Raw genomic sequence first — 17,432 nt, forward strand, 5'->3', positions numbered from 1 at the left:
ATCACTGTGCCTGAGTGCAGACTCAGCGAGGCTCTTAGTCTTGTTTTTAGGAGATGAAACATTGGTAACTGCTGGCAGTTGTTAGGAGCAAACTGCAGACAAACTGTAACAACAGATGTAGGCTTCATAAAGTAACCTGCCTTCAAAATAGGCGTCAAAATGTTTTGACAATTACAAAATGAATATTGAAAATGTGACTTGTAAAAACATCTTTTAAATATAATAGTGGTCAGAGGAAGTCAGTCTCATTTCCCTTCTTGGATAGAACAGCTGTCAATCATATTATACAGAGTAAAGGTTCTTCCAAGCCTGCTCGACATACAGCACGCCCTCGCGTCATTTTTGAAAATCTGAAAAATGCAAATGAGTCATTTGCAGCTCGTATAATACCCTGTGATTCTGAAAGTAAAGAGAGACTTAGAAAACAGACAACCCTGTGCTGTGCATTCATAACAGACCTAATTAACATTAAAGCGTCAAGCCTAAAGTTAACTTGTTTTAATAGAAGAGAGAAGGTTTTCATCCAAATCCTGCGAGACCTCTGGACTAAAGGTAATCTAATTTAACCAGTGATGAACTGATTTCTTGTAAATGCTAATGGTACGTAAGGTTGTGATGCTTGTATGTTATCCTCTAGATAGGCAGCAAAATAATCTGTTATAGTTACAGTGGGTATTTTGAAGCATGGAAATATTTATAAAAGACATGTATTTTATTATAACAGTGCCATAATGGAAGACAATGGAATGTGAAACTGACTTTTAAAGAGCTATAGCTTGAATAATCTAGTCCAGATCTGACGAGTGTCAGTATAGTGGTTTCAGATATAGACCTGGTCCAACGTGGTCCAGATGTGGAAAATAAAATAGATAGATAAAGTTTTCACAAATATAAAAGTAAGTTTCAAACAGTGTAAAGGCTTTAACTACAATAAATGACCAAGTTTCACAACAGTAAGAGGAGCAAAAACAGAATCAGTCACATCTCTTCCTTTCAACCAAACAAAAGTTTTCTACTTTCATGTCAGAATATTTATTTCTAGGTGGAACAGATTCAAATATTTATTAAAGTGCAAGAGCATTTTCTACAAATGCAACAGGGTGTGTCCCACAAATACAGAAACTGAGACGGATGAAGAAATCCCTGACAAGAACAAACTTGTCAAACCTGTCCATTCTGGTTTTTTTGTCTTTTATATGTAGGATGACAAACAACTGATCAGTACATGCTGTTTGATGTAGGATGTAACTATTTAGTTTAAAGTACTGTGAGACTGATTATTTGAGGCCTGATAGACAAAATCTGAAAAGTGAAACATGTTCAGTGTTGGGTTTTACTTCCAGCTGCAGCGTTAACTTGGGACTATGGGCCTGGCACAGGACTGAGAACTAGCGACTCCTGCCATCACGTGACACCACAGCCTTCTTTTTGAAACATTATTATATTTTTCATCATTCCAATCACACCAATTACTTCATTATTTTATTATAAGCCACAGGGGGACTCTAATGCCCATACTCTGCAGGGCCAAAAATACAGGATCCTTTCTTAGACACATGCATCCAGTGAGCAACTTTCATCTTAGAACAGGGCATCAGCTTTCAATACATCCCAGATCACCCATGGTGATTGTCTAGTAAGACAAGATGATCCATTATCCAGTCAGAACACTTGATATGGCAGCGCCATGTTGGAATATTGATTGTGTATTAGAGTAATATCTATGTTGCTGCTGTTTCAGGATGTTGTTGCATGCCCTTGTGATACTCTTGGTGGCCTCAGATCTGGGCTTCTGTTTGGATGAAGTCCTCCTAGACATCCAATGGGAACAGTGGAAGATCAGACATGGAAAAGTATACAATGTATGTGGGTACTGTAGATAGATCATATTTTATCAGCCTTTTGCTTGGCAGACATTTCTACATGTCACACCAAGAACAGCACAGTAAAACTGATTGTTCAGGTTGTTACAGGTTGTTGGTCTAATTCTTGGTTCCTCTTGTGTTCATGTAGGACTCTCTCTGATAATACTAGACATGGCAGCTATGCTGCCATCTGGACTTAAACATTTTTTTAGAGAAAGAAGGGTTAAATGTGTGCACATCAATCATGTTCTATTAATTATATTATATTGATGGTTATTCTATTAGATGCATAACTTTGGGAGTAGAACCTCTTTCACACCTTTACAGGACCAGACGTGTTTAAATGTTTTTTTTTTTTTTTTTATAAAAAAGGTTTGTTTTTTGTTTGTTTTACTTCTTATTTCTGACAGGTAAGACTTAACAAAGGAAATATCCATAACCATATATATATCCATAATAGCTGTATGATACAGAGACGATAAAATGATGACATCACATAAAGGCAAGTCTATATAAATTAGTTAAAAAGTAGTATTGATTTGATTGCTGTAAAAGTATTTCTGTAGTGTTTGAGTGGGTTTTGTGGTTGCTTAAATGGGTGACTTATAGTAACTGTAAGGAAGAAGTTATGTGAATCTAACAACAAAAGTCTCTGTAGGTTAATTAAGTGTTTGGTCTTTCAGAATGAAGAGATCAGACCTTGGACGACAATGACAATGACGAACTCTATCAGTCAGAACCAGGTAGGAAGGCCCACATGTTTCTTGGTTTAAAAACTCTGCTGAATGAATGTATGCGCACACAGGGAGATTCAGTGAAGATTCATTATGTATAACTTTTACATGCTAACCAATGTAATCATATTAGACAGTACAGGCTGATGGTGTGCTTGACTAAGTCAATGAAATTAATGATGACTTTTACGCAACCTTAATCACTACAGAGCAGGAATACTAGTTCATGTATGTGGTTTCTATTATTTATATAATATATAATATAATACATAATATATTTACAGAAATATAGAAACAGTGGGTGGTAAGTAACATCTGCAGTATCAAAATATTTATCAGTAGTATTGTGTAAAACGGTCCATGCAGATGATAGGGTTAGGGCATGATAGCGTCACAACCATAGACTGTTTATAAAAATGGACGTAGACTCTGGGTCTGAAAAGTGAAGCCAGTGCTGAAGAGCCTTAAAGCTGCGTTCTATCTAATGACCATCAGGGGGCGACTCCACTGGTTGTGAAAATAAATCTGATTGTATTGAAGTCTATGTGAAAATGTCTCTACTTCTCACTGATTTATTACCTCAGTAAACATTTTCCTGATGAGTTTATGATCTCGGTCTCTAGTTTCAAGTCTCGTTCAACACAGCATGATGTTTATTTTTTTAATTATGCTCCATTTGGAGGAAAATAGACCATAAAGCAGGGGATGGCTACTGTGTGATTGACAGACTGTACCACACAATCAGGATAGAGGACAGAGCAGGTCAGCTCCCCTCAGTCCCCCTCAGCTCCACCTTCTCCTCCAAATATAGTTTCTGGTTTCATAAAACCAAGATAACGATGGACTGATTACAACTCAAGGTTTGTAAAGCCAGTTCACAAACCAATGGGTGACAGCAGAGAAAGCGGTGAGCAATGACAGCAAGTGAACCATAGTAATGCCACACCCATTTCTGAAGATGTCTTGTGGACAATGGGTAAATATTTCCAGGTCTCACATGTTTGCAACATTTTACCGCACCTTATTCCATATAAGGTTAAACACCTTACCTACATTCACCCAATCAATATTAGACACAGTAGAGAAAGGAGATGGTTCACTTTCAGTTATTCCCTGTAACTGGGTGACATGGGTTTCACCACCTCCCCGCCCGTTTAGGAGCCCAGCAGCAGGTCTGATCTGTTCATTCCAATGGGAGAAGTGAATGTGATCAGAGATTATGACCAATTCTTTCTCCATGTAGTCACCGAAATAAATGTTTTTTGATTTTGAATCCCAAAATGACATTTCAAGGCTCAATCAAAGCTCACATCAAAACTCTCTGTTGGAGCCAGACTCAAGCAGCCATTTGAAGAACTGCACTTTTTGGCACTTCAGTGGCGACTTCATTTTTCAGACTCTGGAGGTTGCCACTTGGAAAAATTGCTTTCACAAACATGTTGACAGGTGTTGTGGCTGGTGTGACACCATCAGAATACCAACATTTAGAATGCGCTTGCTGCTGCCCCTTGTGTCCAATGGGGGGGACACTCCCGATAACTGCGGTTCTTATCACAGTTTTAGTTAATGTGTTCTGCTCTCCAGTCTCAGCAGACAGTAATGATCCCACTGTGGCTAGGCTCATCACCATGAGCCAAGAAAACATTGCACTCAAAAACTGAATTCATTCTGGCTTCTGAATTAAAAATTTACATCATGATGTAAATTTTTTCATTTGCCTGTCTCCATGAACATCCAAAAATCTGTGACTGCACACACTGCCTGCGTGTTGATCCCTTTCTGAAAGAGATTAACAAGAGGCTACAAGGATGAGAATTAAGACAGTTGTTGTTCATATTATGTTATACTGAAGTGAATATGTTATTTGTGGTCTGCCTTTACATGCCGATAGAATAAATTTGTTTGAATATTTTAGAATGAAGAGCACCGGAAGGACATCTGGAAGAAGAACATGCATTTGATTGAAGTCCACAACCAGGAGGCAGAACAGGGGACACACTCCTACAGATTGGGGATGAACCACCTGGGAGACATGGTCAGTCTGGACACTGACACAGGCCTTTACGCCAAAGTCCAAATAATTTGGACTTGACTTGTAATTTTGTACAACTGAACAACATATATGCAAATACTGTAAGTTCCTTGGCATCTGCTAAACCCCTTAAACCTGAAACATGTGTGACTCTCTCCATCCAGACCTCGAAGGAAATGAATGAAAAGATGATGCGCTTCAGGGTGCCACCAAGTCAGGTACGATTTTTATATTTGTAATTATTCTTATATCTATATATTTTATGGATATTTTGATTGATTGAATGATTGATTGATTATGTGCACTTATCACAGTCTTCACCTTAAATCTCTCTTCAACACCTGGACATACCTGCGGGATTTATGACATCACAACTAGTTCAGCATCAATCACTGCCCACTAGGAAACTTCCATAAGTGAAGAAGTTGAAACCTATCACATACACTTACTGTCATGTAGGAAACATCATGTGTCCAACAGTATAAGCTTTGAAATGAAAATAAAATGCAAGGGTTGTCTGATAAATTTGCGGCTTATGGTACAAGGAGTTGAGTCATACACACCTCGTTACGTGCACGTGCAGGTCTGTTTCGGGTAATTGAAAATTGCAAGTCAACACTGTTGGAAATGGAGAACATTAATCATCCACTACCTCAGTCTGAAGGGCTTATCACCTCAGGAGGTCCTCAAGGACGTGGGGGCAACACTAAGGTAGGATGCCCCTTCTTTCAGCACAGTGAAGAAGTGGGCTGCTGAATTCAAACGTGGTACAGAGAATCTGGATTATGACCCCTGTCCTGGAACCACAGAGGAGACCGTTGACGAGATCCATGACTGATCTTGACGGATCGACGAATAATACGATGGTACATTGCCACAGAGCACCTGTCTGTGCAGGTGTCAGGTCGCTGTGTCCCGAAACTACTGGGACTCCTTGATGAAAAGCGGATTCGACACATGTCAAAGGACAATCTTGCCATTTTTAAAGCAGATCATGAGAGATTCCTGCAGCAATTCATACCCCTTCCAACCAGAGACGAAAGAATAATCGAAGCAGTAGAAAAACCTAAATTCACTGGGAAGGAAATCACAGTCCATTTCTTGTGGTGGGAAATACTTTAAAGTTGCTGCTACTTTCAGCCTTTTATGTTTCAGCTCTGCCAATCAATCTCTCATTTACGCCATGTTGGTTTTCCTATACCAGATAAATACAGTACTTTCCAATGTTTAGTTAGAAAAATTTGTAGTGGGTAATTTAAAACAGCTGTGGACAAATCCAACAATAACTAACAATAACTCTGCCATATTATAAACAAGGGAAAAACTGTTGCACAATCAGATGTAAAGGAAAAACCTGAACTAAACATCACTTAAATGCAGTAGGTGTGATGGTGTTTCCATGAGTCATGAGTTGAAAAAGAACACTTGAAAAACCCTTTGTGGATATGAAGTTTTATTTATCAATTGTTCTGTTCATTTATTTGTTACAGGAAGAATTCAGTTATTGCAAAAGTGGAACCAGTGAATCTTGCAAGACAGAAGCCTACAGACAGGAGGCAACCCAGGACTGCCCTAAACAGAGCATGATGGACTATATACACATGGTGAGAGGACACTGAGCTAGGCCTTTCTTGGGATTGCTCATATAAAGGGAATCTCACTTGCTTGCAGTGTAATGCCTTGATCTCCAAAAACATGAAATGTAATGTAACATAATTCTGTCTCTTTGTCTCACTTCTCTCTGTAAAGGTTTACAATACAAATTGCTTATTGGAGGATCTGCCCGAATCTATTGACTACCGTGAGAAAGGCATGGTGACGTCAGTCAAAGACCAGGTCAGAGGGCAAAGGACAACGATAATCTAACACATGTCTGAGGACTCACATGTATGATAATCATCCATCACACTGTCCTATCCAAACCTCTGTGCCCCACACTTTGCAGGGATCATGTGGATCCTGTTGGGCATTCAGTGCTGTAGGGGCTCTAGAGGGACAGTTGGCCAGGACGACGGGTCAGCTGCTGGACCTCAGTCCTCAGAACCTGGTGGACTGTGACCAAGAGAGTAAGGGCTGTGGTGGAGGATACATGACCAGTGCCTTTAAATATGTGCAAGAAAACGGAGGCATAAACTCTGAGAAGGACTACCCGTATGTGGGCAAGGTAATGTGTTGGTAGGAAGTCAGCCGAAACTTAACGTGTGTAGGTTTGATTTTGAAACTGTGGGGACATAACAGTGATCTGCAGGGGACCTCCTGGAGAGGAGTTCTTTTCAGTGAATGTAAGTTACAAGGATAGGTCTCTCCTCAGCCCTCATCTCTCTCTTCTGAGCTACTTCGTGGTTCAGTTGCTTCTGTCACCTGACAAAACAACACATTAATGTATGCTATATGAACAATTAGGAAAAACATTTAGGGATTAGTTGTATTATTATTGTTGGAGGTTTGTAGAAGGAGCCGAATTAGCTGCTGAGGTCTCCAGGTGATTAAATCCAGTAAAAGCAACTAAAATGAAGCAATCTTACGTCAAAAATCAGTGTTTCTCCGGCAATGTTAGGCAGACACCGGACTGGGAGATAAGCTGGTGCTAGCATTGCTCAGCCTGTTTGTCTGATAACTTAAGATGACTAAAATCCTTCATCTGCTTGAAATATTAATATCAGCCTCCTTCTTTTGCACCAAAGACGAAGAAAGTTTCTCAGTTTTGTCTTTGTTTAGTTACAAGACGTTTTGGCACATCCACTCATTAATTTGGTAAATGCACAGATACAGTGAGTCAGTAGTTGCACAGTTGCTTGTTGACAGAGCTATGCAGTGTCATTCACACAGCTTTGGTAAGCGATATTGTTCATATGCATTATCTGGTCTAGTGGGAGCATGTAGAGGCTAAATAGGAGAGGGCTCAGGATTCAACCTTGAAGTACTCCATATGTCATGCTAGCTCACTCAGCTGTGTAGTTGTCAGTGGAAACAAAATAGTGCCTGTGTAGTAGATACGGACCTGTGACTGACCAACATTTGCAGTGGTCGGTAAGAGACAGGCAGGAAACAGCAGGAAGTCAAAACAGTCCAAAAACAGACAGCTCAGGGCGTAATTAAAAAAACTATTAAACAACTCATAAATTCTTCCTAGTAAAACTTTGATCAAACAATTAGAATATAATCACTGTTGTCCATCAGTGTGTAGTCAGTGTATTTGATAATGGGCAGACAAACACAGGCAAAACAGGTAAGAGAGGCTAGAAAACTATTTTATGGAAAGAACAATAGACAATGTTGCAGGGACTGGATAAAAATGTTCCCGTATAAATACTAAGGGCTCTGTCTATGAACATGAAGTGGTTCATTTGAATGTATGTGAACTAAACTTGCGAGCTAGTTCTTGTGAGGTGTGAACTTGCACAATACTATCTGTAGGTTGTAGGAATTTATTAGATTTTCGCAGACAAAAGTCAAGGACACAGCTTTGTGACTGCCAACATGTCAGACTTCTCTTGTCGTCTCTGCAGGACCAGGCCTGCAAATACAATTCATCAGCTGTCGCGGCCCAGTGCAAAGGCTTTAAGAAGATTCGGCGGGGGGATGAATATGCTCTGGCTAAAGCTCTGTATCACGTGGGTCCTCTGTCTGTGTCCATCGATGCCAGCCGCATCATGCTATACAGCAGTGGTCAGTCCCCAGATCTGAGTTTTTTGTGATGTGTGTCCTCATATTTAGATGCTGGCTCATCATCACAGAGCTCTCTACTGCTTTGCCTTGATGTCACAATGTCACAACTAGCATTCATGGTGTTGTAGCAGATACAGCCAACAGGACAGCTTTAAAAATGTAAACTTTACACATCATGATTAGACCTGGTCACTGTGGCAGTTTATTGATCCACTTAGTGCTGCACCTGGGTCAGTACATTCAAACAAAGACATTTTTATTTCACATTATCTCCCTTACATTCATGAATAAAATGTGAAACTAGCTGCTCTATAGTTGAGCAGGTGAGCAAAACAAACCATCAACTGAATAAAATTTCAGCAACCAAGAGACAAAACTGTGCAGCATTATCTGGCTCTGATGGCAGGCCCTTCTTCCACCATGTGTTCTTCCAAAAGTTGCTGAGGAGGCACGAAATCTCCTAATTTGACAAAAAAAATGACACACAATTAGAAAAACACCTAAAATCACTGCAGTATCTGAAAAAAAGACTTGAATTAAACATGGACTCTTCATGTTTCCTTATGCATGTAGGTGTTTACTACAACCCACAATGTGACAAAAACAACCTCGATCATGCCATGCTGTTAGTGGGCTATGGAGAGACCGCCGAAGGGGAGAAATACTGGATCGTCAAGAACAGGTGAGAGACACACACCTGTATGAGTGATGTCAGGTAATGAGTAATGATGAGTTCTGTTTTTAACCTGTGGCCTGATGATGATCAACACACTCTGGTTCTCTGACAGCTTTGGGGCGAATTGGGGCGACAACGGTTACATCCGGATTGCACGTGACCGTGACAACCACTGTGGCATAGCCAGCGACGCCAGGTACCCAATCATGTGAAAGGACAAATGAAGGGCGTGGAGGAAAGTAATGGCTGACACTACTACAAACACACAGACCTCAGAAATACTGGCAAAGCCAACTCTAACTTTCACATAAATAATTTGTCAAATAAGTATGCAAACATATTCAGTCTGTATAATTTATATATTTTAATAAACTTTTTTGCCCAGTTGGGCCCTTCAGTCACATCGGAGTGTAAACATGGTTTCTTTATTAAAATAACAAAATGCTCAGAATGAACCTTGACACTCTTTTAGCTTAGATTTTGAACAAACAGTCTGTGAATCAAAGGTTGTTACTTTCACTGTTTTTCACTTTGAGCATGAATTCCTTGGTCTGGTTGGGTTGCAGTGCATGAACTAATACTCTAAATGCTCCTTATGGCTCTTATTGGCTGGATCATAAAGAGTCACCAAAACACTGTTTCTGTAAAGACACACTGTATAATTAGGACTCTGAGACTCTGAGCTGACCACCAGCTGTCTTTGGGCCATCACTGAGCATCTGTGGTCGACTGTGGCCTATATCATTTTTTAAGTCTTTGATGATGTTGAACAACACAAACACAAACTTCAGCTGATCATTTGAAAGGATTTCCATCTGTTTGGCTCAGCCGTTCGGGAGCTGGGAGGTGCAGACTCAGGTCAGGTGGAGGTGGCTGTGGTCTCCAGCAGCAGGTTTAGGAAGCACAGACTGATTTGGATAGAAAAGTGAAAACTGCTCAACAGGTCAGATTTTAAACAGCGCTGAACCAAAGGCTGCAGTTGTCTTTAAACCAGCTTTAAATTATGAATTTGAGGTTTTAAAAATGAAGTCAACAGCAGCAGCTTGCTTTTTTCAGACTGAGCCATTTGACTCCCACCACCCACTGAAACACGCTGGTGAGGAAACAAATAAACAGAACGACATCATCACTGAGTGGATGAGAGGTGAAAGAAAAAACTGCAGAATAATAGTTGAATGTGCAACACTCATCCACTCTACGAGTTTGCTTTTAGAGTCATATAAAATACATGATACCACAAAAATATTGAAATTGGGGGTTTCAGAAAAAGAACACAAAAGGGTTAGCTAGCATAGCGCAGCAAGCTAGCTGCTGGGGGAGGAAGCTAGCATGCCTGCAGAGGACCCTGCCCTTGACTTAATGATATTAGCAAATCTGAAAAAGTCCCATGAAGGCAATACTGAGATATCACGTTCATGTGGGTGGGATGGATGGACCACCTGAAAACATAATGCCTCCTGACTGTCACCACCGCGGAGGCATAAAACCGAATGCAGGCCCTGTAATGATGTCATGTAGTGTGACGGCAGATACAGAAAGGTTGGTGTCACCTTTTTATTTTAAATCCAGTGACAGCGTTGCTATTTTTATCTTCCATTTGTGTGTTGATTGCGTCAGGATGCAGCGGAGCTGCGTGGGAGGCTCATTCACACTGGAAGTCTCTTAGTCTCAGATTCACATTGCAACACTGTGAGATAACTCCTGTCCTTCACCGTGCACTTTCTCTTATTTCACTCATATTCCAGATGTTTGCACAATGATAGAGACAAGTATCGTTGAAAAAGCTGGAACATCTCTTCATATTAACATGGAGTCACTAAAGTGGGTGGTTTTCATGCCTCACTCCTCTTTTACTTTGCAGATATATGGGAGCGGTTGCTTAAATATTCCTTCAGTAGTTAAGCACTTTATTCATTCATGCTAAGGGCAGCTGGGGAGGTAGTGCACAAAAAAATAATCCTGAATTCTTCATGATGGGTCAGTTTGGCAGCATGAAATAAAATAAAATCATTTCTACGTATGAGTGAGAGAAAGTGAAACAAAGGACTGAAACATCTGATTTGACCTTGTGACCCTGAGAATTTCAAATGCATTTCCTCCTAATTTCTATCATCTTTACACTAAATGTTTAATAGATTACTGGAAAATAACCACCACATTATTCAATAAGGAAAATAATTGTTAGTTGCAACCATATTAAATTATTATTATTATTACTATTAATTTAACCTTTATTTATTTAGGGTAGTTTCCCTGAGAGGGAAGCTTTCTTTTCACCATGATCACATTCACACCTAGAAGTTGCCCAGTGCAACCACAGTCTGACCACTGGGGCAGGTGGGGCACCACAGTGGTGTCCAGGAGAATTTAGATAAGTGCTGTTCTTTCACTTTTCCCACCCAGATTTAATCCTGCCAGTCTGGGGATCAAACCAGCGAACTTCTACTCACAAGCTTGCTCCTCTAACTCTATTAAAGATTCTCGTGCATGACTGCATTCATCTGCACAAAAAACTTTGTGTAGAGATTTTTATATTTGATTTTTTGATTAGGGCTGGAACAATTAGTGGAGCTACACAAGAACCTACCTACAAGTTTGATTTGTGACTTAAAAGATTAATCATTCATAAAAAAATTCTCTTGTTCCAGCTTGTCCATTGTGGCTATTTTCTGCTTTTCTGTCATTGTAAACTGAATATTTTTAGACAGTCGGTCTGAAGACGTCACCTTCAGCTCTAGAATTTGTGCTTAATGTTTTTTTTTCTTTTACTTTCGAGTAAAGCAAATGATTTCACCTGCAAAGTGCAATATGAATGAAGCTTACCTTAACTAATCAGAAGTTACTTGCAGCTCTAAATACTAAATGTAAAACATCCTCATACATGACTCTGACTGCAGAGGAAAAACTGGCAGATTCTTCATTTAATTGACTGATTAATTATTGGCTGAAATCCTGGTTTCTGCTGGAATAAGACTTTCTTCAGTTGAGAAAAGCCCCGACATCAGCAGTCTCTGTGTGTGTGTGTGTGTGTGTGTGTGTGTGTGTGTGTGTGTGAGCCCTGCACCAGGTGAGTGTGCTCTGTCTCAAACGTGTGATCCAAGCCTGAACATGGGTCTGTCTTAACCTTCGAGGTCACCTGGAGGCCAAACATCCACCCAGAGAACCCAAAACATGTTGTCAGCTGCCCCCGTCAGCTCCTGCCGCCGCCGCCGTGGCTGATGACGACACACACTCTCAGTAACCGAGCAGCGACAGCAGAGGGAGCTGCCATAAACAATGTGTAGGACGCTGACTGGCTCAGAGCTCAGTGAGGCCACCAGAGCAAAACATGTTTTTCACTGCTGGTGTCATGCCTGCCTGCTGTGATCCACCGAGGGGGGAGGGGGGTATTTATAGGCTGATAATGAGCATGTGTCCTTCAAGACCACGTTGTCCACACTCACAGGCCCAGAGGAAGCAGAGGAGGGACACACACACTTTCATATGTAGGACAAGTCAAACTACTGACAAAACAAGTGAGAGATGTCTCTGGAAAAGGCTGCAGCTTCTCCTGCAGGCACCAATAAGACTCTACAGAGGTTTGGAAAAACAAAACTGTGTTTATTAAGACAACAAAAAAGGCCCTGAAAACTCAGGAACATTATCAGATACTTCGTTACGAAGCAGTCATGGTGATTTTTCTTTACACAGAGAAGAAACAAATAAAAAACAAACAGAACTCCTCGTAGGAATTCCAACAAGGTGAAAGCACCACAGAAGTGTTGTCATGTGATGGCCGACCCCCTCCCCAAGCTTCACACACATACAGTCACACTTCACCCCCTGGGAGGGGCTGTGCTGTCTCCTCTTCCCCATGCCCCACGGCTCCTCCACATGTGTGATGTCCATGTTCTCTGAAAACATATTCAGGGGAGAAACGCGGAGCTGCCGTTGACAGAGGCACAGAGTGTCCTGGGACCCTGGGAACACATGATGTGCTCTTTAAGGTGAGAGTCTGCGTGTTGAGAACAAACCAGCAGCGCTGAGGCTCATTCCACTGATTTGTCTGGTTGAGGTCGAGCACACCGGTAAAACGAGCTGCAGCCCCCTGAACAACCTCGGATGGACTGAGATGGGGTGGCTTCCTTTCTCTTCTCTGTGCAGCGGCTCTCACCGCCCAGCATTAGACTGTAAACAAAATGGATCACCAAACCTCCCACCCCCAGAGCAGGGACTGGCCAGTTTACACTTCAGCCACGAGGACCCCCCTCCCCCCAAAGAAATGAACAGATTCCGGGATGCAGTGGTAATTTAAGAAATAAGCCAGTGCTTCCTGTCCCTGTTCACTGAGACTTCACCATCCACCGACTAGAGAAAAGCCTTTGTTCAGAATCCCTCGACTCCATCTTCACACACGAACACACTCCTTCATCGCACTGGTTAGAAGACTGAAACTAGCCTCGTAAAGATGAACGTGTCCTTTCCTGCCGGTGAACATGTCGCTAACCCCCCCCCCCCCCCCCCCCCCCCGACCAGGAGACATTCAAACATAAACAACACGGCTCATTAGCCGGTGGCTAGCGGGTCAGCTAGGCTAACTACTAGCCAACGTAGCGTAACAAACGTTACAGACAAATCGATGAAAACTTGATGAAATTAGAAAACATAGCTACCAGTCCTGTGAATTTAATCTGAAACAGTCCGTGTACACAGTCTCGGGCTCGGTGTCCACCGCTGCGGCGGAACCCGTCCGCGGCTCGTCCGTCTCGGTATCAGCACGGCACGTTGTCCGCCGCCTTCGGGAAATCTCCACAGTCTGCGGCGGAAAACTGCAGCCTCCTCACGGCCTCTTTGATCAGATTCCCCGATAAAATTAACTCCTGAAGCAACCGGTGCGGATCGTCCTCCTCCACGCCGATCCTCTTTTTGTTCCACGGTTTAATTTGGTCCCAGTCCTGGTCGCCGTTAGACCCAGGGATGTTGTACGGGCTTGCCCTGCTGCTCCCCCGGTGTCCCCGGTTCCGGAGCCGCATACAACAGCCGTTGCGTTTCTGCGCTGGAGCTCCCGTGCCGCCGCCGATGACAGCCGCCGGCTTGACCCCGCCGGAGCTGCTGCCGGTGAGTCCGTGCAGGCAGGACATGGACACGGACACCGTCTTCTGGTGGCCGCCGCTATTGTTGTGGAGCTGCAGCGCTTCGCCGATCTTCGTCACCAGCGCGTCCACTTCTTTGGAGCCGACGGTGACGGACTGCTCCAGAAAGATGTAGTTCTCCTTCCGACAGGGCATGGTGCGGGTGGTGGCTGCGTCTGTGGACGTGTCGGTGCTGCGTGCTGGCATGAATGAGAGCCCGGGGCCGCTCCTCGCTCTCAACACGCCGCTCGGCACTAACCAACAACCCCAGTTGATTTGTAAACAATGGGTGACGCGTTGTGGACTCTACCATATTCCCGGCAGTAGGGGGGCGTATTGCAAACCAAAATAAATTGCGTGGCTACGCGTGTACACATGACTCAGGGAATAAATCATCAGGCTAAAATGTAAATAAAGCGACAGAATTATTTACAGTTTTGCAACACAGTAGGTAAAGTATAAGACTCGTTCACGGTGTTTTGCAGGTGCTCCGATTTCCCGCCTCAACCCAACCACGCTGCGGCTTTGGACCGCTCCGTCCAAATGGACATTACATAACTGCTGTCTGCTGCTGTCTGTCCACACAAAACAAACAAAGCACGTTTTTTTAATGAAAAACAAAATGGTGTTGAATCCACCATGAATTCTCTCTCGTTTGATTTATCGAACACTCACAGTTTTCTTTACACCCGGACAAACCAGAATATATGTTTAAAATCTCCACGACATGTTGTGTAAGCACTGTTCACTGTTGCACCAAATTCTCTGACCCATTAGATAAATTCACCCAATAGCAGTTGCAGCCATATTGTTACTTCAATACACCTCTCACATACTTTATTTTGATAGCTGCTGTTACAAAGGGTTCCTCCATGGTATTTAGATAAATACACTAATAAATAAAATGACCTCAACCACACAGAAATGGTCCTAAATGTTAACAGCTCTAACAGCAGAATTGTAGTAGACACACAGATTTGTGTACACCTCACATGTTAATGTTATGTTGATCCTTTTTCGTGTAAATCCTCCAGCATCGCTGAATCTGGCCACTCATTCAGTGATTAAATGAAAAACCAGGTCACAGAATCGGGTGTAACATCTGCATGATAGTAATTATACCTCTTTCTTTGTTTTGATGAACAGTTTCAATCTTCTGCTCATTCACACCAGACAGATTCATGCTCTGCATACTGAGCATATATGACATAATAAAAACCTCCTATCTATGCACTAGAAACCAACAGTAATCTGTGTTAGATCATAAACTATATGTAAATACATGTAGTTGAAGTAGTTGGCTGTTAATTTGATGAATAAGTGTGTGGAGCAGCCCCTGGCATCCCGCCTGTGTACAGTGACAATAGGAGGAGAAGGAGGGTGTGTGTGTCTGTGGGAGAACACGGTGTACATTTCTGTTTCTGAGAAACAGCAGCCGGGCTAAACCTGATGCTCCAGTCAAAGAGAGAGCCCTCATGACCATAAAAGGAGCTACTATCACTCCCACCATGTGGTACGTGAGCCAATCAGAGGCTGAGTCTGAGGCTTCCTGTGTGTCTCAATGGCAGCGGCAGCAGGAGTCCAGTCATACTGGGATCCACTGAGGTTGTAGCAGTTAGGTGTGACACCAAAGAGTGAAACCGAGATAAACTGTCAACACGTCCTGGAACATCAAACAACAGCACGTAGAGTAAAAACACAGGAAGCTGCTCATACCATTAATAAAAGATAAGAGACGTTTAAATTGTATTTATTTACTATACATACACTGTGCTGTGTATATACCGGACTGTGCAAAAGAGTAAAGTCAGGATGCTTTCAAAAATAAAGCCATCAACAGAATCACCCCCCAGTACACCTGCTCACAGCTCTTCAGGTGCTCGGCAGGTAGGTACCTCTGTCTCTTCATGTGCTCCCAGACTGACGGCATGATGCTGAGGTCAGGTCTCTGAGGTGGCCAGACCGTCTGCTGCAGGACTCCTTGTTCTTCTCATCTCTGAAGATAGTTCTTTATGACTTTGTGTTTGGACTCCTTGTTCTGCTGCAGAATGAATGAGGGAGAGATTAAATGCTAGATAATTATCTAAACATCTAAAGAGCCTAAAACCTTTGCACAGTCCTGTACGTAGTTCATCTGTGGTGCTCCTGAGATTAGATTAAAGTCAGTGTGAAATTTGTGAAATATGACATTTCACTCCTGTCACTGATTATCCGCTTTTTATGCTGGTTACATAAGTGCTAAATAAAAATGAGTTAATAAATCAAACACTGGGTTAGTGCAGTTTAAAACGGAGGAAAAACTAAAAATACAATAGAACATTGAAAGATAAGACTGCACATTAAAATTCTGAGCTTGCTGTCCTCTCTGACTGCTGGCCATAAAAAATCCAAAACAATATAACAGAAGAAAACAGATTGAAAGCATGAGACCAAATTACTCAGATAAATATGATGATGATGATAATAATAAGTTTTTAATTTGAAAACAATATAATAAGAGTCATCAGACTATACAGTGCTGGTAGAGTAGCAGCAAAGGAAGACAACAGGAGATTAATGGACACCAAAAATAAGAATCAACTGGGAATAAAAACTAAAGAACTTGAGTTGGAAGAACCACAGGTTTTAATGAAGGGTTTGGGCTGAAGGTTGAAGTAGACAGTATAGTTTAGCCGTTTGCTCATATGCATTGAAAATCTCTGTTCCATGTCAACACCACAGAAACTTACTGTTTGTTCCCCTTTCCCACCAGCTGTCAGTATCAGTTCTCAGTCTTAACCGAGCCTAAACCTATAACCTATAACCAAACACTAACCTGAACCTGTAACCAAACACTAACCTGAACCTGTAACCAAACACTAACCTGAACCTATAATCAAACACTAACCTGAACCTGTAACCAAACACTAACCTGAACCTGTAACCAAACACTAACCTGAACCTATAACCAAACACTAACCTGAACCTGTAACCAAACACTAACCTGAACCTGTAACCAAACACTAACCTGAACCTGTAACCAAACACTAACCTGAACCTATAATCAAACACTAACCTGAACCTGTAACCAAACACTAACCTGAACCTAAACTAACCTGAACCTATAACCAAACACTAACCTGAACCTGTAACCAAACACTAACCTGAACCTGTAACCAAACACTAACCTGAACCTATAACCAAACACTAACCTGAACCTGTAACCAAACACTAACCTGAACCTGTAACCAAACACTAACCTGAACCTGTAACCAAACACTAACCTGAACCTATAACCAAACACTAACCTGAACCTGTAACCAAACACTAACCTGAACCTATAACCAAACACTAACCTGAACCTGT

The 17,432-nt window shown here is 42.0% G+C and overlaps 2 protein-coding genes across 2 annotated transcripts; one reads left to right on the plus strand and one right to left on the minus strand.

The window, feature by feature from the left end:
• The first annotated feature begins 352 nt into the window (after nucleotides 1-352).
• On the plus strand, nucleotides 353-9,377 carry LOC139612627 (cathepsin K-like). The gene is made up of 11 exons (XM_071468362.1): nucleotides 353-552; nucleotides 1,742-1,862; nucleotides 2,549-2,608; nucleotides 4,515-4,634; nucleotides 4,796-4,849; nucleotides 6,122-6,235; nucleotides 6,381-6,467; nucleotides 6,577-6,795; nucleotides 8,141-8,300; nucleotides 8,874-8,982; nucleotides 9,089-9,377. Exons 2-11 carry the CDS (start codon nucleotides 1,743-1,745, stop codon nucleotides 9,186-9,188), a joined length of 1,143 nt encoding a protein of 380 aa, XP_071324463.1. The 5' UTR covers nucleotides 353-552; nucleotide 1,742; the 3' UTR covers nucleotides 9,189-9,377.
• A 3,178-nt stretch (nucleotides 9,378-12,555) lies between these two features.
• gbp (glycogen synthase kinase binding protein) lies at nucleotides 12,556-14,355 on the minus strand. The gene has a single exon (XM_071468367.1). The coding sequence runs from the start codon at nucleotides 14,292-14,294 to the stop codon at nucleotides 13,728-13,730; it is 567 nt and encodes a 188-aa protein (XP_071324468.1). The 5' UTR covers nucleotides 14,295-14,355; the 3' UTR covers nucleotides 12,556-13,727.
• Nucleotides 14,356-17,432: the final 3,077 nt, after the last annotated feature.

The sequence above is a fragment of the Trachinotus anak genome, unplaced genomic scaffold (genome assembly GCF_046630095.1).
Source record: "Trachinotus anak isolate AG129_WGS33_773 ecotype Australia unplaced genomic scaffold, CSIRO_AGI_Tana_v1 ptg000032l, whole genome shotgun sequence".
Lineage (NCBI taxonomy): Eukaryota > Metazoa > Chordata > Actinopteri > Carangiformes > Carangidae > Trachinotus > Trachinotus anak.